The sequence below is a fragment of the Aplidium turbinatum genome, chromosome 12 (genome assembly GCF_918807975.1).
Source record: "Aplidium turbinatum chromosome 12, kaAplTurb1.1, whole genome shotgun sequence".
Lineage (NCBI taxonomy): Eukaryota > Metazoa > Chordata > Ascidiacea > Aplousobranchia > Polyclinidae > Aplidium > Aplidium turbinatum.
The window spans coordinates 12,547,368-12,574,454 of NC_137483.1; the positions used below are offsets into that span (position 1 = coordinate 12,547,368).

The 27,087-nt window shown below is 38.0% G+C and overlaps 1 protein-coding gene across 5 annotated transcripts; it reads left to right on the top strand.

The window, feature by feature from the left end:
- On the top strand, positions 1–26,199 carry LOC145780932 (MAPK/MAK/MRK overlapping kinase-like). 5 transcript variants are annotated; one of them, XM_082592602.1, is made up of 13 exons: positions 1–296; positions 10,716–10,830; positions 11,915–12,004; positions 12,443–12,513; positions 14,931–15,009; positions 16,459–16,507; positions 16,711–16,889; positions 17,243–17,344; positions 17,781–17,957; positions 20,563–20,692; positions 21,183–21,374; positions 22,407–22,694; positions 23,105–26,199. In XM_082592602.1, the coding sequence occupies exons 1-13, from the start codon at positions 119–121 to the stop codon at positions 23,177–23,179; spliced, it is 1,725 nt and encodes a 574-aa protein (XP_082448728.1). In that variant the 5' UTR covers positions 1–118; the 3' UTR covers positions 23,180–26,199. The 5 variants fall into 5 exon arrangements, with proteins under 5 accessions (XP_082448728.1, XP_082448732.1, XP_082448731.1 ...); XM_082592605.1 differs by lacking the exon at positions 1–296 and adding an exon at positions 6,897–7,081; XM_082592603.1 differs by lacking the exon at positions 1–296 and adding an exon at positions 7,225–7,404.
- The last annotated feature ends 888 nt before the right edge of the window (positions 26,200–27,087 follow it).

The following is a 27,087-nucleotide window of genomic DNA, read 5'->3' on the forward strand; positions in this document are numbered from 1 at the left end:
TGAAATATTAGATTTGCAAAATGATATCAGCATGTTAACAAATTTACCATACTGAAAGTTGCACATTGAGTAGCTTCAAGAACGTAAGAAATTTCCGATACAACTTTTTTGATTTGGAATGAAGTTATCCAGCGTGGTTTTGGACAAGCTGCAACACCCAAAGCCCAAGTTACCAATGGGATCTTTGTACAAGGATATACTTGCATATGGAAAGGGTTTACCTGCAGCAACTCAACAACATCAACAGCCAAGTGAAAGCTATGATTTCATTTTCAGTAATACTCTTCGTGCTCACGGTAAGTCTAATAGTTTTAACCCTGGTTTCAATCTAAAATTCTCTCATGATTTTGATTGAGATAATCTTAAAGTCTATGACCTGAAGCTTAATGTTGGCACTTTCATACCCCACCTAATCTTAAGGGATGACAACTGGGCTAATTTCTTTGTCTAGCAGTATAGCTACAGTAGAAGGGTAAAGGTGGAAGCGTGTGAGCTCAACTCTCCTTGAAACCTTAGTTACTTCAAGGTAATAGAATCAATAATAATAATAATTAGACCATGGCCCACATTGCGAATCCGGCATTCAGGCGGACATCGACCACCTGGCCAAGAATAGCTGAGGGCTATAGTCATCAAAATCGACGGCGTCTTATTGTGAATCGATAGCCTACATACGCTACATGTGGAGACATATTCAAAGACTGGTTGAAACACCAAAAATACCACATAACCTAAGATATGAGGTACGCACATCCAGGGGCGTAGTCAGGAGAGGGGGAGGCAGGGGCGGATCCAGGTATTTACGTTAGGGGGGGCGACGTCATTGACATTCAGGCATGTGATCAGCCCGGCACAAACAACGAAGGAGGGTCTCCCCGAAAAAATGTAGATTGAATTTGATGCGTTGAGAGCATTTCGAACACAAATTATGAGAAATTGAAATTCTATAACTTAAAAAACCTTCAACAATGCTGTTGTTTAACAAAAGGAGGGATGAAGAGCTGATATGCCCTTGCCATGTCAAGTTGAAGCCTGAACAACCTAGCGGCATTTATAGTTGAGACTGAAGGTTTCACTCTTGATTGTTTCAAAGCAATTTAAAAATTGACCTCGGAAATATGATAACAGGTTCTGTCTTCCCAATATTGATACAAACATTGAGGTTGTTATAGACTTACTGTATAACTTCGAGGTTTTATTCCTCTGACAAGTTTTGAATTGTTACAAAGAGCAATAAGGAAAGGTTATGCATACATTCAACATAATGAGCAACAAAAGTGGAGGCCAGGTCAAAACACTGGGTTATGCTCCACCCCCCGTAGAATCGCCACTATAGGCTAGGTATCGATTGTAAATTTTTTTTTTGGACCAGCGAAACACTACAATTTGTACAATAGAATGGCAGTTAAAGGACGACCAAAAGATATAGTCCTCTTTAAAACGTGTCATGCATGGTCGCTGCACCAGACAAACAAAGAAACAAACAATAACAGAAACAACTGTTTCTGTGAACTTCACAAATAAAACGAAAAGAAAAAGCTGCTTTGCCGGTACGGGTAATACTAAAAGGTGTCGTACCTTTGACTACAACACAAAGTCAAGTTTGCGGTTTCTACCGTTGGCAAATAGATTTATCACGGAGTCTGTGTCAATTAAAATGTCCCGATGCTGGTATAGTAAGGCCAATCCATTCAGTCTTTCCTCACCGATGTTGTTCCTCAGCCAGGTTTTCAACGACCGAAGAGATGAAAAGCTTCTTTCGGCTGATGCTACGCTGACTGGCAAGGTTAAGAGTATTTTTTAGAAGAGAGTGTACGATTGTGTACACATCTTCATCACACTGTTGTAAAGCTTCTTCCGCAGTCATCGGTAAGACTGCAGCAGTCGCCGGAACAGTTATATTTGCCCACTTCTTCCATAAGTGGATCTCTGAACATAGAGCTGATTCCACACTATATATATGACGTAACAAGCCGTTGAAGACATTGCAAATGACTTTTGTCAATGCTATCGGGTCATACTTGAGCAATTTCGTGGTAGCAATGATGTTAGATGACAAGATGCTAAAGTCTCATTGAAAAAAATTGAACTTTGCTGTTTTTAGATGCAATTTCAAAGATAAAATTCGAATGGTTTTAGTTCAATGTCTGACCGCCAAAGTTGCCAATAACCTGCTCTGTCCAGTGGCGTAACCAGAAAAAGATTTTGGGGGGGGGCAAATATTTGATGAATTGAGGAGAACGACAATTTGATTTAAACCATCGCCACCTGATGTGCAGTGGCGTATCCTGGTGGCTTGAGCAAGAGAAGCAATAAAACTGGTGGGGGGTTATAGCGTGCCGAAGGGACGCGTATTTTAGGGGGGTCCGGGGGCATGCCCCCCCGAAAAATTTTTGCAAAATTACACTTAACTAATGGGTTATAGCGCTTTCTGGAAACAGTTTTAGGATAATATTTGTATGAAATTTATAAGCAGATAAACAGCTATTAACTTATTAAAGGTAGCTCTTACACACGAACGTGCAAAATCTACGCCTAAAATTAGAGAACACCAAAAACTCAGCTACACAGAAACCCAACAGAGTAAGCCATTCTGAAATTGCTTCCACAAATTAGTTAAAAGAAACATAAATCGCGTAAATTTTGCGCGATTTACGATTTTACAAAATTTATTGGTGTCTTATTCTTTCTGTGTGTCTAAAACAAGTCCTCGGGGGTGTTAATAGCCAGATGTCTTGGAAAACGTTATAAATTTTTACAAATTTTATTATATTTTCAACAAAGGGCTCACTTCAGAATCCAACTTTGAAAATTTGGGGGGGCCATGGCCTCTTTCGCCCCCCCTGGCTACGCCTATGGCTCTGTCAACCAACTTATCTAGGCTAAGGGATTTATCGCTATGCTCTACAGTGCCGGTAAAAAGTTTAGAAACTTTTTAAATTTTAGTAATTTTGTTCTATAATTAGACGCTGTGAAGAAAAAATAGCCTTAGCCTATACTATATTATTATAGCCTACCCTAGCCTAACCTAATCTTTGAACATGGCGAAAGACTTACTCAGCATTGCTTTCGATAAGTTGTTTTCCAAATCGTATACATACAGTAGGCTATAAATGAAGAATAAAGCTACTTTCCTAGGTTTTAGGGGGGGCGATCGCCCCAATCGCCCCCCTCTGGATCCGCCCCTGGGGGGAGGAAAGAAGGTATCTTTTACTCTTTTTCCTCACCCCCCAAACAAGAATATTTAAAATAAAAATTTGTTGCAGCATCATTTGACAAAGTTTTACTATTGATTTAAGCTGAAATTGCTTTCAGAATGCACAACTTTAAAATATTTTTTCAAAAATTTTTGGGAGAGGCCCCCCCACACCCCCTGTGAGTGCTCCGCGTTCTGCGGCTTGTTACTGGGTTCACTTAGCTACATGTGCAAAATTACTTATTTGCTCGAAATTTTGTCCTGGCCACGCCCCTGTGGACACACCATACAGTTCTATTGTTAATGTTGATCCAATAGCCATCGTGACATCACGCACGTTTTAAAGGATGGCTTTGTAACTTTGTTTACAGCCCTCATTTGGCTACGTTACTGAGTAAACCCTTTCAACTAAACTGAACTCGCTGCCTGACACAAACCTTTATTTTTTGTAGTTGCGCCATCGGGTCAGACATTAGGCTACAGGTGTGTTTTTTTAGTGGTATGCGTATTTGTGACACTTTGATTATGTGGCTGAGTGTGTAAGCCACATAGCCTACTCAGTGCTCGTAAGTCGTAAACGCGATGTCCTGTGAGCACCATCCCTCCCTCGAAATTCAGTCGTGGATTTCTATTTTCAGTGATCACCTAACAATTTTCTCAAACCACGAGCTTGTTTAATAACAGGACAAGTTTTAACATCGAACAAAAAAGATGTCCAAAAAAATAGCAATAATCCTAATAATTATACTCTATGTTTCTGGGCAGCAGATTTGTAGCAAGAATTGACAGCGATAGACACGTGTTTCGCCCATGAGGCTGGGCTGACTGGACACGCTGGACACGTGTTTCGCCCATGAGGCTAGAACGTGTGAAGATGGGAATTATCTTCACATGTCCTACCCCTGGCACCTGCTGGTTTTGTTGGCTCTTTTCTTTCCACAAAGATAAGAGTTAAACTGACTGCTAAAGCGGCGGTCGATAACGCATTGATCAACACGATCCCCTGATCAACTCGATGCAGCCCTTCAACAAAAAAAAAAAAATGCAGCCTCAAAGTTTCCACTCCAATTTTCTACTTTTTCCTGGTAATGTAGCCTATCAGTGCCTCTGGTTTCGATCGCTAGCCTCCCCGATCCAGCTGGGCGAACCTGCCTCAACGTCTGGCCAGTGCACATCCGTGCTCGCCGAATCAAAGCTTACTCTTCTCCAGTGAGTATGTATTACATTCCCACCTATATTTTTTGTTTCTATTGATTAATCGAGCCTCTGCTCCACATTTTTATTTAAATTTCGTCTGCCACGAGAGCCAAATTATCCTTAAATAGTTGACTCTCTTCCTCGTGGTAGACCCCAATTTTATCCGCTCTGCCTACTGGCAGATCGGGTATAAGAGTCAAGTACCTGCGCCGAGGTCGCGTGAAGGAGACGTGGGCGCCGCCCGGCGGTCAATTACTGCCGGTTCCAGCGTCCACATGCGACGGGTCGCCCGGCCCGTCGCAGGCCATCTTTCTGGACTATGCAGAAAGAGCCTGTCTCCCTGGCCCGCTTCGCCATTCTAAATTTGCGGACGGGTCATGCAACGTTTTTGATCCACACTCTCCCTACACAGGTACCTCGACTCCCCAGCCTGGCCCCCGCGACCTAAGCTGGTGGACTTACCCCTCCGGGTGCATCGTCACCCCTAAATCACGCCGCTCCCCGCCGCCGCGGGGTGTGGCAGGTCGGTTTCTTAAAGTCTTCGACCTGGCTATGTTTGTTTATGCTCTCTCGCCGTGTCAATCCTTTGTACCCGTGCGCTGTTGATGCGAATAAAACAGTTGAACACATACGGTGCGAGGTGCGATACTGATAAGCCCAGCCTCATGGGCGAAACACGTGTCTATCGCTGTCAATTCTTGCTACAAATCGGCTGCCCAGAAACTCATCGTTTATTGGATGTCTGAATGGCTAGCGTGGAAGCTACACCGTTATGGTTAGCGAATCGCAACTGTTGCTCGCTGTACTAGTGAGTGATCAGCCTTGTGCTGATGGCCGGGAAGAACGCTTCTTCTTCACAAATTATACTCTAGCTACTAGCTATGATAGCGCCGCATCAAACCTATACATTACATAGACATACTACATAGTAACGCCTGCCATGTTTGCATCATTTACAAGCACTCATTGCCTCTACATAGGGGAGGCAAATTTCAGTAACGATGATTGGACCTTGACTCTGGCTGTGTAGTTTACAGTTGAGCAACGCACATCAGAGATAACTGGCTAAATAGTTTTTAAAAATGATTTTGTCAATTTTGGTCTGTTCCTCACAAGCTTCCAATATGAAAAAGCAGCAAATTTATTTTTCAAATACATAAAAAGCTGCTTTGATTTTGTAATTTGTAAAAAAAAATTGTTTAGCGATGTGCAGTTAGTTCTGCTTTTCTGAAAAGCAGCTGTAAAATTCAACTGAATGCTATCAAAGTTCCGTACATTTGTGAAAAATGTCCGGTAATGGGCAGCACCGAGCAATTTTTGCAAGAACATCCATAGTAACATTGGCAGCAGCTCTTTACTTCATTGAGGTTATTAAAGAAACTGTGTCTTGTAAACATGTAATAACTTTTTAAGACAGAAGAAAGGTTTTTTAATACACTTGCAATGTTCCAAGCAAAATTTATGTTGTGAAAAAAATCACAAAAAATTTAGGTGTGTGTTTAAAAGTACGGCAGCCAGTTTTTATATTATTATAAGCAAGCCTATAGCTTAGGACAAGTTAAAAAACAATTGGACAGACATGAGCAATATAGGCTACAGCTTTTTGATCCTATTTCTTCAACCGTTGTCGTATATTTTCGGACATCAATTTTCCTAATAAAATTTAAGCAGATGAAGAAAAATATATGCAGAAAGCACCCCTGTTTTGACCTTGTTGGTCTCACCAGTGCAGAAGGCTACTACAGTACGGTAATGTATATAAAGTGGTGCTCTTCCACAAGACGCCCTGTTGGTCAACAGGACAAAATGATGATGTCACACACATTGGAATGGACTATTATGAAGGAGGAAGTGCGGGGTGGAAATGCAATGAAACATACCAGAAGGAAATTGTCTCCCATTTATTGATTTGTTGTTCAATTTAAAGAAATTTGCGATCGTTGAAAAGCACAAGCATAGATTTGTCCGGTTGACCAACAGGGCGTCTTGTGGAAGAGCACCGTTCCCAAACTCCTTCCTGGTGCTTGCAGAAACTTTAAACAAATTTCTGCATGCCAACACACACCACAACATATTTTTCAGCCAGCTGTCTTGGGTCAACTGTTTATCATGCATGCTGTCTACCTTCCTTTCCCTTGTCCCTTCATTTAATCATTAGTCTACTATTGGTAGGAATAAAACAAATAGGCTTGTTGATTTATAACAATGCGGGATATTTACACTGGTCTTTAGTATTCTGTGAAATATAACTTAAACAGTCTGTCCTCTGAAAATAAAAGCATCTCAATTTACTTTAAATAAACCTGATAATACCCTCTAAACAATTTTGCAAATTGGTTTTCTTTTGATTTTATGACATTTTTTGTGTTGCCAATGTTTGTGAGTGTATTACTCAATCTCTTTATCAGGCTGTAACAAAACACAGCTGTGTTTACTACATTCTACCTTCTTCAACTGTTTGCTTTTTTACAGAAATATTTCACTTTATTTTGGTTTAGAGCTAATGAGATGACACCAAGTTAAATGCTAAAGTTTTTGAAATAGTCTGACTAATTTGAAGCTCCATTGTAATGTGTACTTGTAAATCCTGTTAAGAATGAGAACTTTGTGTAAGAATTAAAGAAACTGTATCATCCATACTTTAGATACTATCATAAATTTCATGTTTTTGTTTGTTGAATATGCACAGTAAGTATCTTTGTACATGCATATAATACCGTAACTCCGTAAAGACTTTATTTTATGAAATTCAACTTGGAAGCTATTCACAGTTTTAAAGTATCAGTAATAATGTTTTTGTGTGTAATTACTAAACAGTAATGTACGTGGTTGTAGGTCTTGCTTTGTAAATATCATTTTATTTTTGTTTTGCATCTTGTGTATTAAAGACTCAATGCGCAAAGATTCAGGTTATACCCTTTGAATAGACTTAGAATTTGTTTTCAAAAATATTTTGAAGAGTATGAATCAGGCAGGAAGATTAAGAAGCGATTTAATATCTCCATTTGAGGGTGAGGTACAGATTAGTTAATCTCTAGTCTAAAATGACATATTTGAAATCAGCAAGCATGTTTTCTGAGTTTTATTGATTTTATAGTCATTGGTGGTGAGAAGCAGTTTAGTCTAATGGTTTTTAACTTTTTATGATTCGTAGTGTATACTTAGAACCCTCAATATCTAGCGGCCCTTCATAAAATAAAAACAAATTTTGCTTATGATCAAGGGGAGACAAACTTGACATACCCAAGAACGTACGTTTTGATAGCAGCAAGAGACACAACCCTGTTCAAGTTGATACAAATTAATTTTACAAGTTTACTTTGAACGGCATTTACTGTCACACCATGACCATGCAGAGATAGGATAATCTCAATACAGCAGCTGAATGCTGCCTTCAGCCCTCCATATATTCTAACCAGAGGCGGATCCAGAGGGGGGCGATTGGGGCGATCGCCCCCCCTAAAACCCAAGAAAGTAGCTTTATTGTTCACTTATATGTATACGATTTGGAAAACAACATGTCGAAAGCAATGCTGAATAAGTCTTTCGCCATGTTCAAAGATTAGGTTAGGCTAGGCTATAATAATAACATAGTATAAGGCTATTATTTCATCGCAGAGTCTAATTACCGAACGAAATTACTAAAATTTAAAAAGTTACTAAACTTTTTGCCGGCACTGTAGAGCATAGCCAGAAATCCCTTAGCCTAGATAAGTTGGTTGACGGAGCAGATTTTTGCAACTTTGACGGTCAGACATAGAACTAAAACCAATGGTTTTAGTTCCACGTCTGACCGTCAAAGTTGCAAAAACCTGCTCCGTCAACCAACCTAGCCTATCTGGAATTCTACCTTGAAATTGCATCTAGAAACAGCAAAGCTCAATTTTTTTTTCAATGAGTATTTAGCATCTTGACACCTAACATCATTGCTACCACGAAATTGCTCAAGTACCGACCCGATAGCATTGACAAAAGTCATTTGGTGGAATCTGCTCTATGTTCAGAGATCCAACTATGGAAGGAGAAGTGGGAAAATAAAACTGTTCTGGCGACTGCTGCAGTCTTACCGATGACTGCAGAAGAAGCTTTACAACCGTGTGATAAAAATGTGTACACAATCGTACACTCTCTTCTAAAAATACTATTAACCTTGCCAGTCAGCGTAGCATCAGCCGAAAGAAGCTGTTCATTTCTTCGGTCGTTGAAAACCTGGCTGAGGAACAACATCGGCGAGGAAAAACTGAATGGATTGGCCTTACCAGCATCGGGACATTTTAATTGACACAGACTCCGTGATAAATCGATTTGCCAACAGTAGAAACCGCAAACTTGACTTTGTGTTGTAGTCAAAGGTACGACACCTGTTAGTATTACCCGTACCGGCAAAGTAGCTTTTATTTTCGTTTTATTTGTGAAGTCCACAGAAATAGTTGTTTCTGTTATTGTTAGTTTCTTTTTTTGTCTGGTGCAGCGACTGTGCATGACACGTTTTGGAGGACTAGGCCTATATCATTTGGTCGTCATTAAATTATGTTTAGCTGCCATTCTATTGTACAGATTGTAGTGTTTCGCTGGTCCAAAATAAAAATTTACAATCGATACCTAGCCTATAGTGGCGATTCTACGGGGGGTGGAGCATAACCCAGTGTTTTGACCTGGCCCCCACTTTTGTTGCTCATTGTATGTTGAATGTATGCATAACCTTTCCTCATTGCTCTTTGTAACAATTCAAAACTTGTCAGAGAAATAAAACATCGAAGTTATATAGTAAGTCTATAACCTCAATGTTTGCATCAATATTGGGAAGACAGAATTAGGCTACCTGTTATTATCTTTCCGAGGTCAATTTTTAAATTGCCGTGAAACAATCAAGAGTGAAACCTTCAGTCTCAACTATAAATGCGGCTAGGTTGCTCAGGCTTCAACTTGACATGGCAAGGGCATATCAGCTCTTCATCCCTCCCTTTGTTAAACAACAGCAATGTTGAAGGTTTTTTAAGTTATAGAATTTCAATTTCTCATAATTTGTGTTCGAAATGCTCTCGGAACTCATCAAATTCAACCTAAGTTTTCTAGGGGAGACCCCCGTCGTTGGTTGTGCCGGGCTGATCACTTGCCTGAATATCAATGACATCGCCCCCCTAACGTTAATACCTGGATCCGCCCCTGATTCTAACATCACAACTAATGTAAAATTGGGGAAGTTGATAATGACACAAATGTTTTATAGTCACCAGACTCAAAGAAACACATCTCTTCCAGTACGGTACTTATAGTCAATAGCAGGTTTGTATTTAGTCAATAGTGTAAGATACGGAATGGCCCGTTTCGGTGAGTCCGATTCGGTGAGTCCGATCCCTTAACGGGGGATTTTTTCAATTTTTTTTTAATTATCGGGTACCGTAGCCTAATTATTATTGCCGTTTTAGGGTTAGGGGTTTGGGGTTAAGGTTAGAGGTTAGGAACTCACCGAATTAGACTCACCGAATCGGACTCACCGAAGCGGACTCACCGAATAGTAGCAGACCCTGTAAGATAGTATGTTGTGCAACATTTCCACTCTGGTTAAAGTGTCTGGTCATAGCCTTTAGCAAAAGTTTCAGGGGCACCAGACTCTAGTTGAGAATCTATGATATCATATATCATTATTTAGCACAGACCTACTTTGCTGCATATTAATGTTAACAATGTTGTGTTAGAATAGGGCACTCTGAAGAAGAATTAGGAAAGCATGCAAACACTGACTTCTATGCAGTTGCCATTTTATCCTAATGTTGCTCGGTTTTCTTGTAAAGGACTATTTGGGTTTTTACATGGCAGTCTGCATTATATAAACCATAGCTCATTAGGTGACAGCAGTGCAGTTGAAGAAGCGGTTAAAGTATCTGATGCAAGATACCTTATGCAATGGTAGGCTGATTTATAGTTGTGCTTTTGAAAGTATTTTGGTTGCCTTTCTGTTTTTAACTAATTTACCGAAAGTATTACACCCTGGGTAGAAGTAAGAGATGTTTTACGACCTCCAGCTTGGTTTGATGCCTGATCTTAACAGGTTGGCCTTCAGCAGGTTGACCTTAATCGGGCTTAAAACTAAGCACCTTATGTAATCGACCAATCGACATCCCACTAAGAGTCCACTGACCAAACAGGGGGGCTGCACACTTTTATTGAAATTGCAAGCATCGTTAGCCTGCTGAATATAGTTCTGCTATTACAGTAGTCTACAATGTAATTGTAGCTTCGTTGCATTGTTGAGTAAAAATGCTTCTTTTTAATGCTTTCAGTCGCTTCAAATCAGTTTTGATTGTTTTCTCTGTTTCAGAATATCGCATCCTCGGCAAGAAAGGAGAGGGTACTTTTTCTGAAGTCTTGAAATGCCAGCATGTGAAGGATGGCACTTATTACGCTTGCAAAAAAATGAAACAGCATTATGATGGGTGAGCAAGCAATTGTGAAGTTCTAGTTTTTGGTTTAGTGTGATTCTGTAGTAGCATAGCCATGAATTTGTGAATTGGGTTCATTTCCAAGCACTATCTGAAAGTTTATTTCAAATAATTTGTCGTTTTCATCATCACCATCATCCTTCCGGGCGTACCTGGACACAATCAACATAATTTTTCCAAACATCCCTGTCTATCGTCAAATTCGACAGTTCATGCATTTGTACTCGTCTCCAGTGACCTGTTCTAACTGATGAAGAAAGGTTTTTGCCTGTCTGAACCCCTTTTCGTTTTAATGCACTTTAACATAATTTTTTTTTGATATAAAAAGTGTTATGTTATTATTATTTTTGCCCACAGATGATCGGAAATTAACCTTGTTATTCAAATGACATTGAGAAGAAACAAGAAAAATTGTTTTGCAAATAATATAAGGATTTTTAAAATTAAAAAACTTAGTTACTCTCAAGACTTACTTGCCATTGAGCGTTTTTGTGAACAAAAGCAAAACCTTTTCAATGTTGTTGTGACAGGATAGAGGCTAAAACCAATGTTTAGGCAGTGATGTTCAAGTGGATGTTCGTTGGTTGTTCAAGTGCCTTTGCATTCAACGAATTACACACTTTATATATTCAATTTCTGCAGCCCCAGTCCTTTCTTCACTTTTGACGAAGTATTTATTTATTTGCATCAGTCACAAAGCCGTAGAATTCAAACAAACAACAGCCATTGTTTTGAAGATGTTCTTTTTTTTTGTAATAAAAATCTCTGGCCATTTACAGAGACTTCAGTCAATTTTTTTGCTGGAAGATGCCTTTCGCGAGCTGTATGCTATGATTTGGACATCAAACATCACTAAATGGACAAAATTAAGTTATGAAAATGCAGTACGAGCAGCTCATGGTCGAGAACAATGGCGCATTGTATCCAACCCTCAATACGAGGAAGGAACATAATGATGATACTATAATTGCGACTTCACACATACATCAAGAAGCTTCTGTAATTCTCTATAATCTCTAACAACTGTCTTGTCTCCAGTTCTTTCGTTTCTGTTACGAACTTACCTGTTGTTTTGCAGCGTTGACCAAGTCAACAATCTTCGAGAAATTCAGGCAATGCGTCGCCTTAACCCTCACGCCAACGTGATAGGACTTCATGAAATAATTTAGTAAGTTTTTACACGGAAAGTAGTTTTTTGTTTATAGGTGATTTTTTTGTTTATGGAGGTAAACTGTCTATGTTCTGAAAAGCTTTCTATGGAAAGTTAATTATGGAGTTTTTGTATGTTTGTTGCAAATCTTACCACATCTAATTATTTAAAGGTCATTCGAAACAAAAAATGTGCTGTTTAATAGATAACCTCATTTATTTAACCAACGTACCAATAGGCTTGTCAAACGATAGGTGTTCTGACCCATATGTTTTCTATGAAAAGTCATAGCCTGTTTTTGAAAATGAAATATAATGTTTGCTATATTAACAGAGTTTTAAAAAAAAAAACTTTGACGCCATCGAATACATCATTTTAAAAGCTGTATTTTATTATAACAGTTCGACATTTAGCCAACGTTGCGGCCTTGCGAGTCAAATGTAATTTTGTTTTTAGTGACAAGAAGACTGGAACAGTCGCTTTAATATGTGAACTAATGGATATGAACATATATGAATTAATCAGAGGTAAGTTATTGATAGTTTGAACTTCGATGCGCTGTGTACTTCACAGCTTTACTTTGGATTGGTGACTGTATTTTTATATCATTACTCATATAACGCTGAAATGCCGGATTAAAGCTTTAAGGATAAAAGAAAATTTTACTTCTGTTTACCCAGCTCGGGCAAAGTCGTGAAAGTCAAATACAGTTTTGTATTTAACTTATTTCTTTGTGTTTTCACAGCCATGTTGAAGTCTTACTTGAACTGCGTGTCAATCGTTTCATGTTTTAAACTTTAAAGGCCTAAGAAATCAACTTTTTTTTCAAACTAAACACGCAGAAGGTTATTGGAAGCTTTTGAGTAGATTGTTGCCTACAGTGATGCTTATTGGCTCAATGTAAGTTTCACTTCTAGACGAAATCTGTCTATTGAAATCAGTGAGTTTATTTCATATATTATATAGTTTGTTTTGTATTTTTATTCATTTTTTTATTTTGGTAAATTACAATGTCACCCAGTTGCTTTCTTTACGGTTTTAGAAAGTGAATGAATCCCCATTCTCAATATGTACGTTTGTGCTCCACACATTCTAGCATTGTTTCAAAGCTGTCCTTCGGTGTACTTTTCCTGCCATACTCTGTTATTTTGATACACACTCTGACATTGTATTTTTCTCTTTCAACTCATTGTCTTGGTGAAAACGAGACCCGCCCAATACAAGCCCTCTGTGATGTGATATTATTGTTATTTCTTCTTTGTTTGACAGCACTCTACACTACAGCACTACTTACTTCTTTTGATTGTAAGACCTTTGTAACTTTCTGAGTTGAGCAAGTTAGGGTTAATTTGCTAAAATGACTAGTCGATGAAGCCTAGCTTTGCTTTGTGTTTTCGTAGCTGGTTTCTTTTTCGTTTCATCTTTCTGTTTGTAAGTCTTTTTTATTACACTTGGTTTCATTTGTGCGTTGCTGATGTTTTCCGCCGACCCCTAAACTTGTAAAAATGACGATGAAATTAACTACATTCAAACATATGAAATATAGTCTAATCAGCAGATGAAATATAGTCTATAAATTTTGATGCTTTTTTAAAGTCAATTTAATTACACCACGTAAATTACATTTTTTTCGCCCCTCACTGCTTCGGCCAGGTGATAAGAAGGGTTTATACTTTTGTAACATCACCAGGCAGCGAAAATGTGATTTTAGAAAATTTCCTGTCAGATCGCTGTAAAATTGATGAAATTGTCTTGCTGGGAAGGGAGATTTCGCGCAATGCCATTCACTCCTTTTATCTAACCTAACGCGTTTTAAAAAAATATGATAGCCTACATCAGCGTGGTCCAACTACAGGCCCGCGGGCCGCATGCGGCCCGCGGATAGAATTTTTGCGGCCCGCGAGCTTTCACAGTATTGATTTAATTTGTATTTATGTTACAGAAAGTAACTGTTTCAACCTATCAGGTCTCGTCAGTACAACTGGGCTTCTTAAAGGCTGATATATACCTAGTGTTAAAGGCTGATATGTAGGCTACCTTATGTACCTAAACTTCCTGTGCAATCTTGCTTTCCTTACAGACATGACAATGCACATGAATGTGTTAAACCTAAATTTGCAGGGGCAAAATGAAACCTCAGAGTGCTTCTGGAAATTAGTCAGCAAGGATAGATTTCCCAAACTGAAAATTTTTGCATTAAAAATGCACTCAATGTTTGGAAGCACATACATGTGTGAGAGTACATTTTCTAGAATTCAGCAAGTCAAGTCTAAAAACAGAAATCGAACGATAGACGAAACACTGGAAGATAGTCTCCGACTTGCTACCACTAACATTGAAATTGATGTAGAAACGATAGTATCAAAGAAACCTCGACCACAGGCATCTCACTGATAGAGCTTTGAAATAAATTTCAATTTGCTATTAATTTTAACAATTTCAATTTTTAACAACTTTAACAATTTTGATTACGCACTCACTATCATTTTATTGGAAATGGCCCGCATGTTGTCACGTTTTTGTAAAGTGGCCCGTAAGTTAAAAGTAGTTGGACCACGCTGGCCTACATATTTGACTTTGAACTTTTTTTTCTTACCATTAAGCACTTGACCGACAGAATGTCGCCTACTTCACCTATTGCCTCGCTTTCAAAGGCTAGACGACTTAAGAACTTATTTCTGCGACTCAACTAGTTTCTTAAAAATATTTTAACAAGTTATGACATTTTCAGCTTATCTTAAACGCGTTCTTGAGTGGTCTGTATCTGTTTTGCTTTGTTTGAACTTCTACTTGTGACTATGACAAAAATTCAATCTTTGTAATTTTACATTCATTTAACATTTGTTTGAAGAACTTGTATGTTCATAAGACTGAAATGCTTGTTCAAGGTTTGACATCAACTTATGCCTCAAATAGATATATATTAGTTGTATTTTCATTACAGGTCGGCGGCATTACCTTCCTGAACCAAAAGTGAAAAATTTCATGTTTCAGTTGCTCAAGTCCTTAGATCATATGCACAGGTAGGGACAAGGAACTCGTTTTCCAAGTGCTGATGTGAACCACAGTATTTCCGGTTGTTTTAGTTTTATTTCAGACTACAAGTTATAACGTTTTTCTCTGTGTGTCACAACAAATCGTGTTTCACACATTCCGAGATTCTGCAGTTACGTTGCATAAAAATGCAAAAAAAAGTTAAAGAACAAAATGCTAGATACTCCAGCTGAACGTGAACGAAAAAGTAAAGAACCAAAAAAAAAAACAGAAGCTAAACTCATGCTCAGTCAACGTTTTGAAAACTGCATTGTTTTCTATCTTCAGAGAAAGCTACAAGTTGAATAAAAATTGCGAAATTAAACATGCCGCGTGCTGTTTATCGTAAGCATTTGCTTTGTTAAATAAATGTGAAATTAAGCTAGTTGAAATAAATTTAATGCATTCTACGACGGCACAAACAACCAGCGCTTAAATGTTTGGCACAACAATCACGGAGAACTTAATTTTTGTTCGCTTATAAGGTTATTTTGTTTTTTATCATAACTACTGTCGCTTCTTAATTACAAAGTAGATGCTTTGCGTGTTGGCTGCTCCTGACTGACTATTCTATTTGCCAAAATAACGGCGTAGAATTCTTTCATTCATAATTCCTCTTTAAATTTTCATAAGTTTCCCGCTTGTTTACTGAAAGTTGGCTGACACCACTCAATTAACGAAACCAGTCCTTTTTACATTAATTCAACGTCTGCAGACTTTGAATTAATGTAAAAAAAGTCGGATTTTGTTACCTGGGTACTCACCACAAGGTGATTTCGAGTTTTTAATAACGCAGGATGTTGTTTGACGCGTTTTGTTGTTGCGGTGTTTGGATGCAAGATTGTGATCAGCTGTGCATCACGACACTAACAAAACAAAGCAAATTTTAAACGTTTTTGGCGCAGCATTGGGACCTGTATGGAAGCTTATAGCACATCAAAAACACTTTTCTCGCAGATCCCATTCTAAACTTAAATATATTTCAAAGTACCGTACGAACTATTGCATTATAACAATATATTTACCTATTTACAAATAGTTTCAAAAGTCGAGAGTTTTCGGCTTAATTTAACCCCTCATCAGGAATGTCATAATGAAAGTCAAGACATGGAAAGTGCTAAACAAAATCAACGGTTATGACAGAAGACAAACGTTCGATTATTGAGCTTTGCATAGGCGGCCATTATCACCCCAGTTAAAATTTTACCTCGAGGGATCCCTGTCGAATCGAAAACTTTTGTTTTGTTTAAAGTGACTTGAGCTCTTTTGACTTCATGCTTGAAAGCTGTAATTCCATCATTGATGTATTGCTGTGAACACTGCATTATTTATGAATGTCCCTGTGTTGGACCAATATTTCTCTGACGTATATATTGCCTTCGCATTCGGTATGCTCGTTGGTTATTTGCGTGTTAGGACTAATATCCTTTGTTGTTTAGGTGCGGCATTTTTCACCGTGACGTAAAACCAGAAAATATCTTAGTAAAGGTAAGTCCGATGTCTATGGAAGCAATGCTTTAACCCCAGTTAGCTAGTCAGTAACTTCTACATTGATTCAATGACCACAGACTTGGTCAAAATAGCTTTGTCTATCGCTTTGCTTACAGCTGGCGCCCAATCTGCAAGTCTGGTTCCTTCCAGCTTATATTGTTTAATTTCACGTTCCGCTTTTCACTTTATTATTTTCACAGGATGAAGTTTTAAAACTGGCCGACTTCGGCTCATGCCGGAGCGTTTACAGCAAACAACCTTACACCGAGTACATCAGCACCAGGTGGTACCGTGCCCCAGAGTGCTTACTAACCGACGGTTACTACACATACCGCATGGATCTCTGGAGTGTAGGCTGCGTCTTTTTTGAAGTAATGAGGTGAATGACTCAATAAATACGATTTTCAAAACCGTTCGTTGCTGTTTTGTGCGTCAAGGGTGGAAATCTAAAATATATTCCAGGCAGAAAACGTGCTTGGTTGTGACAATACAATAAAGTTATCTTAAAAGCGTTCGCCTTCTGCGTGATAATGTCTTGTTTTGTATGGATGCGGTTTTTGTCAACTGACCTGTTTTGCTGTTATTTAGTAGTGAATTGAGCGTTTTTTAAACTTTTGCTATGTACGCTGTGTTCACAATGACGCGCTATATATGCATTTTGGTAAAATGTCGAAGTTAATTTTGTGCAATAGTCTTAAAAAGATAAACTTTATCTTAATCTTGCTGTGATAGCTTACACCCTTTGTTCCCTGGTGCCAATGAAGTTGACCAAATTTCAAAGATCCACGACGTCCTTGGAACTCCTGATGCTTCCGTTTTAAACAAAATGAAACAGTAAGTCTACTAGGCTTTGTCTACTATCTTGATCTCCATGTTTATTGTGTGTAGAAATCTTAAATACTCAAGCATAAGTGCTTGGTTGCATGGGTTTAGACTAGAGCTAAGCGACATATTTTTTAGTACTGTATTGAAGCTTTTATCACAATCAGTACAGTTTATCGTTGACTGCATAGCCAAGTGGCAAGAGCCCTGGTTTGATGTTTCAAAGAGTACTGATTCGACACCACTCAAGAGCATGTGATTGTGTCTTTGGCAAGACACATAAAGGCATGCTTGAAGATGGGTACGAAGATTGACTTACTTGCCTTCCCGTTTACTTAATCTTCAACTAATTGGTCCTAGGCCTAGACACTACAAAAAAGACTGTTCTGAAAGAACTTTACCTTTAAAAATAGTAGAAGCTTGTCAGCTAGTGTGTTCTTTGTTGTAGTCGGAATCGTGGGATCAATTTTGATTTCCCGCCCAAAAAGGGGACCGGGATTGAAAAGCTGCTCCCTCACGCCTCTCAGCAATGCATTGAGCTCGTCTATAAAATGTGCACTTACGACCCTGATGAAAGGATAACAGCCAAGCAAGCACTTCGCCACCCTTACTTCAGAGATCTCAGGTAAAATCATGTTTTTGTGGTTAATGAGACTGTGTGGGAGCGAATATCATTTTGAAAGTTGTTCTATCAGTTGAGTTGTTTGGTATATCAAGCGGTCTTGACTTTCACTATGCGTTGTTCAATATGCTGTTGTGCAAATTTTCTTTTTGTTTCTCATTATGATGGTGTCAATAGCCGTTCGCAACCAGTTTATAATCGACTTCTTTCAACTCCATACAAACGCATATTTTCTGTTGCTTTGTTTTGGGTTTTGCCGTTGCAAAAAGTAACAGTATTGCCCACGTTTTGCGCTTGCGTGCGATAGATCAACCCAGGCATACGTGCAGCATATAACGTGCAAGGCTTGCCTACAGAGAACCTACAGGAGCTGCAGAGCCTTGGCCTTTAGAGTTATCTCAATAGGCCATTTAGGACGGAGCGAAACTTGTCTTGGTTGTGCCTTGAAAGAGGGCCTATGAAAGTGTCAGAGATCTTAAATTTCCACGTGCATTCACAAATGTGTATTTTTTCACATGCTTTCTAAATACTTAAAAAAATTATGCATTTTAGCCCCAAAATGTTTTTCAGAGGTCTTTGTAACCGTTTTTTTCGAGGCCTTGCTTTCAAGAAAGGGATATTGTATTTGGCTTCACTAGCTTGATAGGTGCAATCCTTGTCTCCGAGTTAGTACATGGGGCTTCGATATATGTTTCGCTACACGAACTGCCCTAACATCTTCTCGGCTAATTGGGCAGACCATGGAAATCTAATACTAGACTTCGCTCATCACCAATACCCGTCTCATCGGCCTGTCCGTGCCGAGACAGGTGTGGGTACTGGATACGCTTCAACCGTCTTCGTACAGACATCGGGATTTTTCACTCAACCATGCATTCGTGGAAAATGTCGTCTTCCTCTTGTGAATCTTCTTTTTTTCCATTTCATCAATCATTGCACGATTTTCAACTTACCTAACGCATTGATAGGTCTGCATGTCTTGGATGATGGATCCATAGACTGGCTGCTTTCTAGTAGTCTTCCAATTTAGGCTCCAGTAGCTCAAACGACTGGTATAAGTTGAAACTTCTGCAGTTTATTAACACTCAACAGACTGGAAATAAAGTTTAATTTGCACTTAGCCTGTATTTACACGGGTGTTCTGAAACTCGCATTCGTTGTTTGGGTGTTCAATGACATTATTTATTTTCTTAGCAACGTAAGTAAATAGAAACAAAAAGTAGGTAAATATCAGTATTAATACGTTGGATCAATTTGAAACGACGTGTGATATAATCCTGTCTGTATTTTTTTTTTTCGGTCAACTTCGGATGACGTCAAATTTTGCAAAAAAGGCCTTAACTTCATCTTCAAGCTGTGCAAACTTACAATCCACTTAGAATTGTTGTTCTTCTGCGTTTTTGGAATTAATTTCATCTCCGTAGTAGTTGAATTAAAAAACTTGTATTGTGTTTGGAGTCCCTTTCATTTTAAGTAGCGTGAACATCGATTATAAAGTACGCTTAGTGAATTTTTTATCACATAAGCTTCTTTTTCGCTTTTGTGGGTTCACAATTGCAGGATAGATTTCATGATGCCATGGATGAATTTTCAACAGCTAACTAAAATAACTACTAGAAAGCAAGCAAGCAACGTTTTGAAAAATAGTTAATCTGAAACAGTGTTTCGCTTAATCATATCTATAATTTTCAAATTGTATTTTTTGCGGCAATATATCGTTTTCTAAAGTCATTCCAGGTTTTTATCCTGAGATAACTTTGAATTGTGATTTATGTCAGTTTTAGCAGGCGAGTTAAAACTTGTAGATGAGAAAAGGAGACGTAAGAAAACAGTTTTTTTGTTTTATCCAGGCCTTATTTTTATGTTGTTCAGCATTGGTTTAAAGTTGATTGAACATCAATTTTAGTTGGTTTTCATCTTTTTGTTTCCTTCGTTGAGGCCAATAACATTTTGTGTCCATATACACCTTTGATTCATACTTGAGCCTAGTCCTAACCATGACTGGTACTGAGACCAGGAAACTTGTTTCCACAGTTTTGATACCTCAAGAAATATGCAAATTCCCGTAAGCGCTCACTTTCCCTACAGCAAAATCCATTATCAAAATCTATGACGGATTTTGCTGTCTGGGTTTGGTTCCATGATTTTGTTGCATTAATTTTGTATTTTTTTCTGAAAACATTATTAAACCAACGTCACTAAAAATATCAGTTTTCAACGTGAATCAATGTCAAGAAATGAAGGCCAGAATTTTTCGAGACATCCCAGCCAGTAAAAGTTGCATTTTTACATTGAAACATTGCCAGACGTCGAAACAATGTAAAAATAGCAAGTAAAATTTTTCATAACTACTTAAAGACATAGATATTTTGACTTATTTGGTTGCAGTTCGACGAACTTCCATTTCTACAACGGCATACTACAACTGCTATGACGTAATCAAAGAATTTTTGTAATATCTACGTCAACTCATCACGTAATACAATTATACGTAAGCTTAATTAGGTAAAAATGCACAAATTACACGCAAAAATAGGCAAAAAATTATTTTGCTATCACATCGCAACCAAATTCAAAATCTCTGACAATAACAGTTTTGTGTGAGCAGAGAAGCCGACAAGAGATCACAGGAGGCCCAGAAGCTCTCGCGCTATGAGAATAACTCCACAAAGGGCGGACCCAGTTCCAACGCTGGAGATGTGGCGGTTTGGAAGCAGAATCAAATCCAAAAGAAAAGAGTAAGAATTTAAATGGTTTTTACTAATTAATTACTAAATTGTTATTAATGTTTTTTCAATAACTAACATCACTCCTGATGCTGTAATTACTAACTTGCCAATTACTTTCTACAATTAAATAAACAAATGTTGCTTGAATATTGTGGACAACGTTTATACTGAACTTTGATGTCAGAAGGTTTGCGAACCTCTAAGAAAAGTAAGAAGTCAAGTTATGAGTTCAGAACGTTGTTATTACACGAAGGACTAGTACAGTAGCTGAAAGTTTTCTTTATAAAAGGACAGCTAACATTTTGCTTATTGACAGTGTTGATTCATCAAAGATAAACAGCTGCAAACAAAATAGTAAAAACGTTTTAATGTTAGTCTGGAATACTTACTTTGGACAGCAAAAGTAGAAATTTTAAAAGGTTGCTTGACATCTTCAGGAATCGTATGTTTATATCAACGGTAGTTTTGCTGAGTTTTAAGAAAGTTGTTTATATTTGAGGACTCCGCCGTGACTTATGAAGTTGTGGAAGAAGTGAGCAGAAATTTCGCAGCAAATAGCTTGACTATTGACAAAGTCTGGCAGAACAGAGCCAAGTGCAACAATGCAGACGCCTCTTCCATTGATGACGTGGCGAAAAAAGTCTATCTTGACTCGTGCGACAGTTTAAAGCGAGATTTAAAAAAACTGCAGGTTCTGAATAGAGCTAGCTGTCTACGTTCTTATTTCAGTGGTGACATATTTCCACACAGTAATGTCCATTTTTACATTGATTCAACGTCCGAGACGTTGAATCAATGTAAAAATCACGGATTTTGTTGTCTGGGTTAGGTAAAAGTGGTGTGTCTGACTTTTTTTAGAAAGCTTCCGCATATTACTTCAGATTTATGTGACAGTCTCATCAAAATAATTGCTTTAGGTATGTTAAAGAGATATTTTTAGAAAATTCCACTTTTGTGGTTCGATTGTCATAAGAAAACAAATCATATGCTGACAACTATTGACAGGTTTTTATTTTTTTACATGTACTTCGTTCAAGCATATTTTCATCACTAAATCATTCCTTTGTACAAGACTTGCTTTCTCAATAGCTGAAATTAAATATTTTGTAGTTGAAAGTATTTTTTCAAAGGTTTGACGAGTGATTGCATTCAGCTTTCTTTATCAATTCCACTTTTTCCTTTTCGCTGTTTTTTATCCGCTGACGCATTTCAAAGTTTGCATGTTATTTTAGACATTTTTTTTTCAAACCGAGCTAAATATTAAACTACATTTTAAATAAACTTCATATCTTTCTTGTTTTATTATTACAAATTAAACGGCCTGATACCTTCCCAACCTGCAAACGCTATGCCGTGCGCTATAATTTATGAATCTAAGATCAATGCTTTTATCTGGCTCTTCCCAGTTGAACACTTTAAGTTTATTCTTCAGACATTTTTTTTAATGTATATTCAATTGTTGCTAAGTCATAGTAAATCAGTTCAACTTCCTTTTATCTTTAAAAATGCTATGGATGTGAGAATATGGTTCATGTAAGCGAGGCACAGCTGGACATGAGATGTTACAGTTTGAGCATATCTTATTGTGCAATCTGCATAAACCTTTATGCTGATAATGCAAAACATTGCACAAAGGGTATAAGTGAAGCTGAGCTAAAGTCATTGCCTTATCAATTGTCCTTTAACCAATTGCTAAATTTCTGTCGTTATGTGTTTGTTTCAGAGAAGACAGCGCCGCTTAGTAGAACAGCACCACCACAACCAGCAAGCGTTAGGTGGCATCAGTGTGCATGGGACTGGAGGGAGTAACGCTGCCGCTTTGCCCCATCTGGTACCGGTGAACGGGAGCACTATGCACCATCCGGGGTTTGGGGGCGCCTCAAAGTTTCCCTCACAAGCTCTCCCAAAAGTCCACCACCACCATCTTCAGTCCAACACGTCCTCTCTTCTACCCAGCGTATTAAAGACAAACATGTTACAACCCAAATCTTTGTACAAACCTAAATTGAAGGTAAGTTTTCCGCTTAAGTTTCCGAAGAATATAAATTGCAGCATGTCGCTTAAAATTCATGAAAAACTTTTCTAACTTCACTTTGCCTGTTTTTTTTTGGCCCTGTTAGCTTCACAATTACGCACTTAAGTGCTTGGAAACATTGCTGAATGGAACGCATTTGCCATCTTTTTCTAACAAGCAAACACCATCCTTTTTGCATCGATTCAACGTCTATGAATTTCTACAGTTGGCTTTATGTTAATTTAGTATAACGCGTATGCCACTAGTGCTCTATTTTTGGTCCCATCCTTGTCAGTGTCAAAAAGTTATATAAAGTCATGTTAAATCTACTGAAGGTGCGGGGCTATTTTCACTTTGATTACAGTATAACGACTTGTATTTCATTTTAAGATTTTTTATATTTTCAGCCCTCAGAATCCACTACAAAGAACGTATACGGACATTATCAACTGCCCTCTATTAACAGGCACATTTATCATTAGTATTCGTCTTGTGACTTTCAATTTTCTGGTTTTACCTGCAAGGACTGTGGTTTGTGTTTTTTATGCACAATCTATAGCGACTGTCAAAACAAAGCGCAACTTTTCTTGAAAAGTTCTTTTTGAAAGTTTTTTCTATTGATTGTCCACTTAACGTTTCAGCGTGTCTGGCATCATTGCATTCAAACAACCAAGCATAATGTTGACTTCGTCAATTACGCTATGAAAATTTTTCCTAACAGTTGAAAAGTGTTAGCACAGTATTCCATCCATTAGATGCCGATGAGCGGAGAGCTGTCTTTAAAGTGTACTGCTCTACTGCACAGATCGAAAATTGAACCACCGCCTCTTATTCTTGTTGAATTATATCAAGAAGAGCTCGGCTATTCAGTCGATAAACGGTATCAATTAAAATTCATTGGTTTTGTCGTCCAGAAAAGCAGCACATTTGTGAGTCGAAAAGTCGACAAAAATTTAATTGCGCTCTTTCAACTTTTTAAAGGAGGACAATGTGATAGATAAGTTTTACTGTTATGATCACTGTGCAAAAGTGTGACTCTATTAATTTGTCATATGTTTTTCATACTGCTCTTTTACTTATGATGTCAGTTACCGCATTTGATGGACCTATTGAACATTTCATCTCGTGACAATCTCAAGAAATGTTTTCTGAGTTGGAAACTAGAGTATTTTTTTAGCATGGAGACGGTCCAAAAGCAAATGTTTTGAAGCAAAATTACTTAGAAAATTTACATCTACAAATATTTTTCACTGAAAATAAACAAATTTGAAAGTGTTTTCCGTTGCGTAATTTTTTTTAACATCTTAAACTTTCTTGGTCTGTTTCATGCAACGAAATGCAGATGACCACTCAGTTCAATTCGACACTATGCCATAGAACTTGAAGAACTTTACGCTTGTGGTCGGAAAACTTTATTACTGTGTTTCTCAAGCTTGGATCGGCATTAAGTGAATGGCACTCCACTTAGTCAGCGATTAGCACTAAAATTATTAACATAATTCCCCAGACAGCAAAACCCGTCAAATTTTCATTACATGCAACGTCTGCAGACGTTGAATCAATGTAAAATGACGGGTTTGCTATCTGGGTCATTCCTGATTAACTATTCAGAATTTGTCAATTTTTTTATACTTTTTAAAAGTTTTTGAAGTTTTTACTTCAATTGAACTTCTTTGTAAACAAAATCCCTCATTTTTGCATTGATTCAACGTTTGGAGACGTTGAATTAATGTAGAGATGACGGATTTTGTTGTCTGGGAAGCTGCAGATGCCTTCCAATTCATGAAGGCATTACTACAATTTAGGGCTTCAAAGCCCTTTCAATTTTGATTGTAGAGAGATGAATTGATCATCAGTCAACTTGTAGTAGATGCTTCACGTTATCTGACGCACTCTTTTCTGCGGTTAGATTGCTCTTGGCTAGACAGATACAAGTGTTTTCAGGTGCCCGTGGTAATCAATTTAGTTCTATGGTGAAGCGACTGAATTGCTTTGTTTTTGAACGTTGAAGTTTTGAGCTTTTCGAACATCATATGACGCTGTTTTCTCGCTTTTCTTCATCACCATCTCAATATGAAGTCAATGACGTATATGACACATTTGGTAACCCATGTGACAGACCTCATGCGATCATAGTAGCCTCTTTAAATGGCGGGTCATACACGAAAAAAAGACATCCTGACATTACTTCAGGCATGGAGGAACCACATGGGCATCGTGGGCCTGGGCCCACCTACTTTATTTTCTGGGTGGGCCTGGCCCAGGCATTGACTTTGACTGCTGCACCTCTGGGCCCACCTACTTTTAAAATGGTTCCTTCATGCCTGCATTACTTTCTTTATCAATTGACGCAAACGAAAACAACTTAACACCGTTGACAATTTTTCCTGTCAAAGAAACACATTTTTATATCTGTTTTCCCCTACAAATTGTTTGTGTTACATCACACAGCGTAAATATTACCATCCTTTATCTATCAGGCCCCGTTAACCTACATTTCACATTCCGAAAGGATTGTTTGACCATCGATTGTGAAAGCTCAACTTATCAACGATATTATTATTCCACTTGTAAGCCACAGTTGTGATGCAGGGAGGCCCTACTGTCATTGTTGGCCTTTTCGTAGATTTCCTGCTGAATACACTCCTAAATCCGGCGCTTTAGATTTAAGCATGCATATTGCATACATTTAGATTATAGCTCACAGCGGCCTGTGGTGGTATAACACGTCGTTCTCACACTGTTTCGCGTAAATTGCAAAGACTGCGTCTTTTCATCGCATTGATTTTAAGCAAAATACTCATCCTGGATTTTTTTATGCTCTACTTCGTGTTAGCATTTTCCCGGCAAAAGTACTATATTTGATTGTTTGTGTTAGCTAAACTACACTAGTAGGCTGTTAATATTTACAAAAAAGCAACACTTCTGCTTTAGAATAATTTGCTATGTAAGTTGGCTTGGCTGATTACTTTTCTCAACTTGTTCTATGAAACGAAGACGTGTAATTCAGCTTTCACACTACACCCTTAATAAAGGCTACTGATTAAATCCTGCACTTGTGTTTATGTGTTTGCTTTTTGTGTCCAATTATTTTTTGTATTTTTTCGTGTAGGTCAATTGCTGTGCTGCAAACCACCGCTTTTGTAAATTTCAACGTACATTCACGTAAAATGGACGTAACTTTTTCACAGTGAAATGTTCACTGCGATCTTGTTCTTGTTTCTACTCGTAGACAGAATACACAGTGTTTAAAGAGGGTGCTTCATTTGCTTTGGTCTTTCCAATTAGGCCTGCCCGCATAATAGGCTACCATCTTAATTGTGGATAAGCTTTGTTAAATTCCAAAGAAGACAAAAATGCATGAAATAATTCGTGTAAAACCGCTTCAAAAACCCAAGAGTCTTTCTATAGACGTTTTAGCTTGCATTCTATTGGATTTTGTTTCAACGGACATGCATCTGCTGATGTTACTTATGAAAAGAAATACACTTTTGTAACTTGATGTCTGTTTTGGTTGGTCTTGATTTTGAAATCTTTATCGACTGACAAAGCCTTCGATGGCTTATTTCTGGCAGCTTTGCGTCGGAATGTGCACATGAAGCTGCATTTAATAATGAAAATTGCAGTCTTTCAGTGGTGTACCCAGCCCATACACTTTAACAAACGTTGCAGTGATGGGACCTTTAATGAAAGATTTACATAACAGCAACCTAAAATCATCCAAAGCTCTACCAAAATCTGATTGAAAGTCAATTCAAATAATAATTGCCCCCGCATGCGTGTTTTTGTCATGTTCCTGCTTGGGAATTTGTAGACCAGGGTGGTCCAGGACTGCGAGTATGAAAGGCCGCTTAAAAAATGATTTTCAGCTTGTTTGCGTCTCAAAAAGTAGTTTTCAGCTAGTAAAGAAGATAGGCTACAATGCATATTGCATAGGCCAGCGCAATAGCAAACCAAAACAATTTATAGTTTCATGCTTTTGGTTATTGTGTCAATCTCTGCTTTAAATTCGGTGTTGACCGTCGTAAAAGCAGGGTTTCCTCAGCCATTCTATTCAGTGTGGCGCTTTTCCATCGTTTCACAATTGAGAAACTGCTTTCACAAATGTAGCCTATGTGCTACCGAACATGGAACACATCTTCAGTGCAAAGTCATTTAATTTAAACTCCATCGGAACTGATATCTTGCAAGCACACCAGGTACTGCGGTTTACCACTGTTATTGGTAAAAAAAAAAATTCTTTCAAGTGGAATTAAACTTTCTGTTTTCCTCTGACACTTCTTTTGACACTCATTTTATTAATAAATTACTTCGCTTGACTAAATGGATAAGTTAATAGGTAGGCTTACAACTACATTAAATTCCAGGGTCTGGTGGCAACAAAGGGCAA

Excerpts from the sequence above, each read along its gene's own strand:
- LOC145780932 (XM_082592602.1), top strand. The coding sequence starts at position 119 with ATGAAGTTATCCAGCGTGGTTTTGGACAAGCTGCAACACCCAAAGCCC. Across the intron at positions 12,514-14,930 it reads CATATATGAATTAATCAGAG|GTCGGCGGCATTACCTTCCT; the intron begins GTAAGTTATTGA and ends TTTTCATTACAG. Across the intron at positions 16,890-17,242 it reads GTCTTTTTTGAAGTAATGAG|CTTACACCCTTTGTTCCCTG; the intron begins GTGAATGACTCA and ends TTGCTGTGATAG.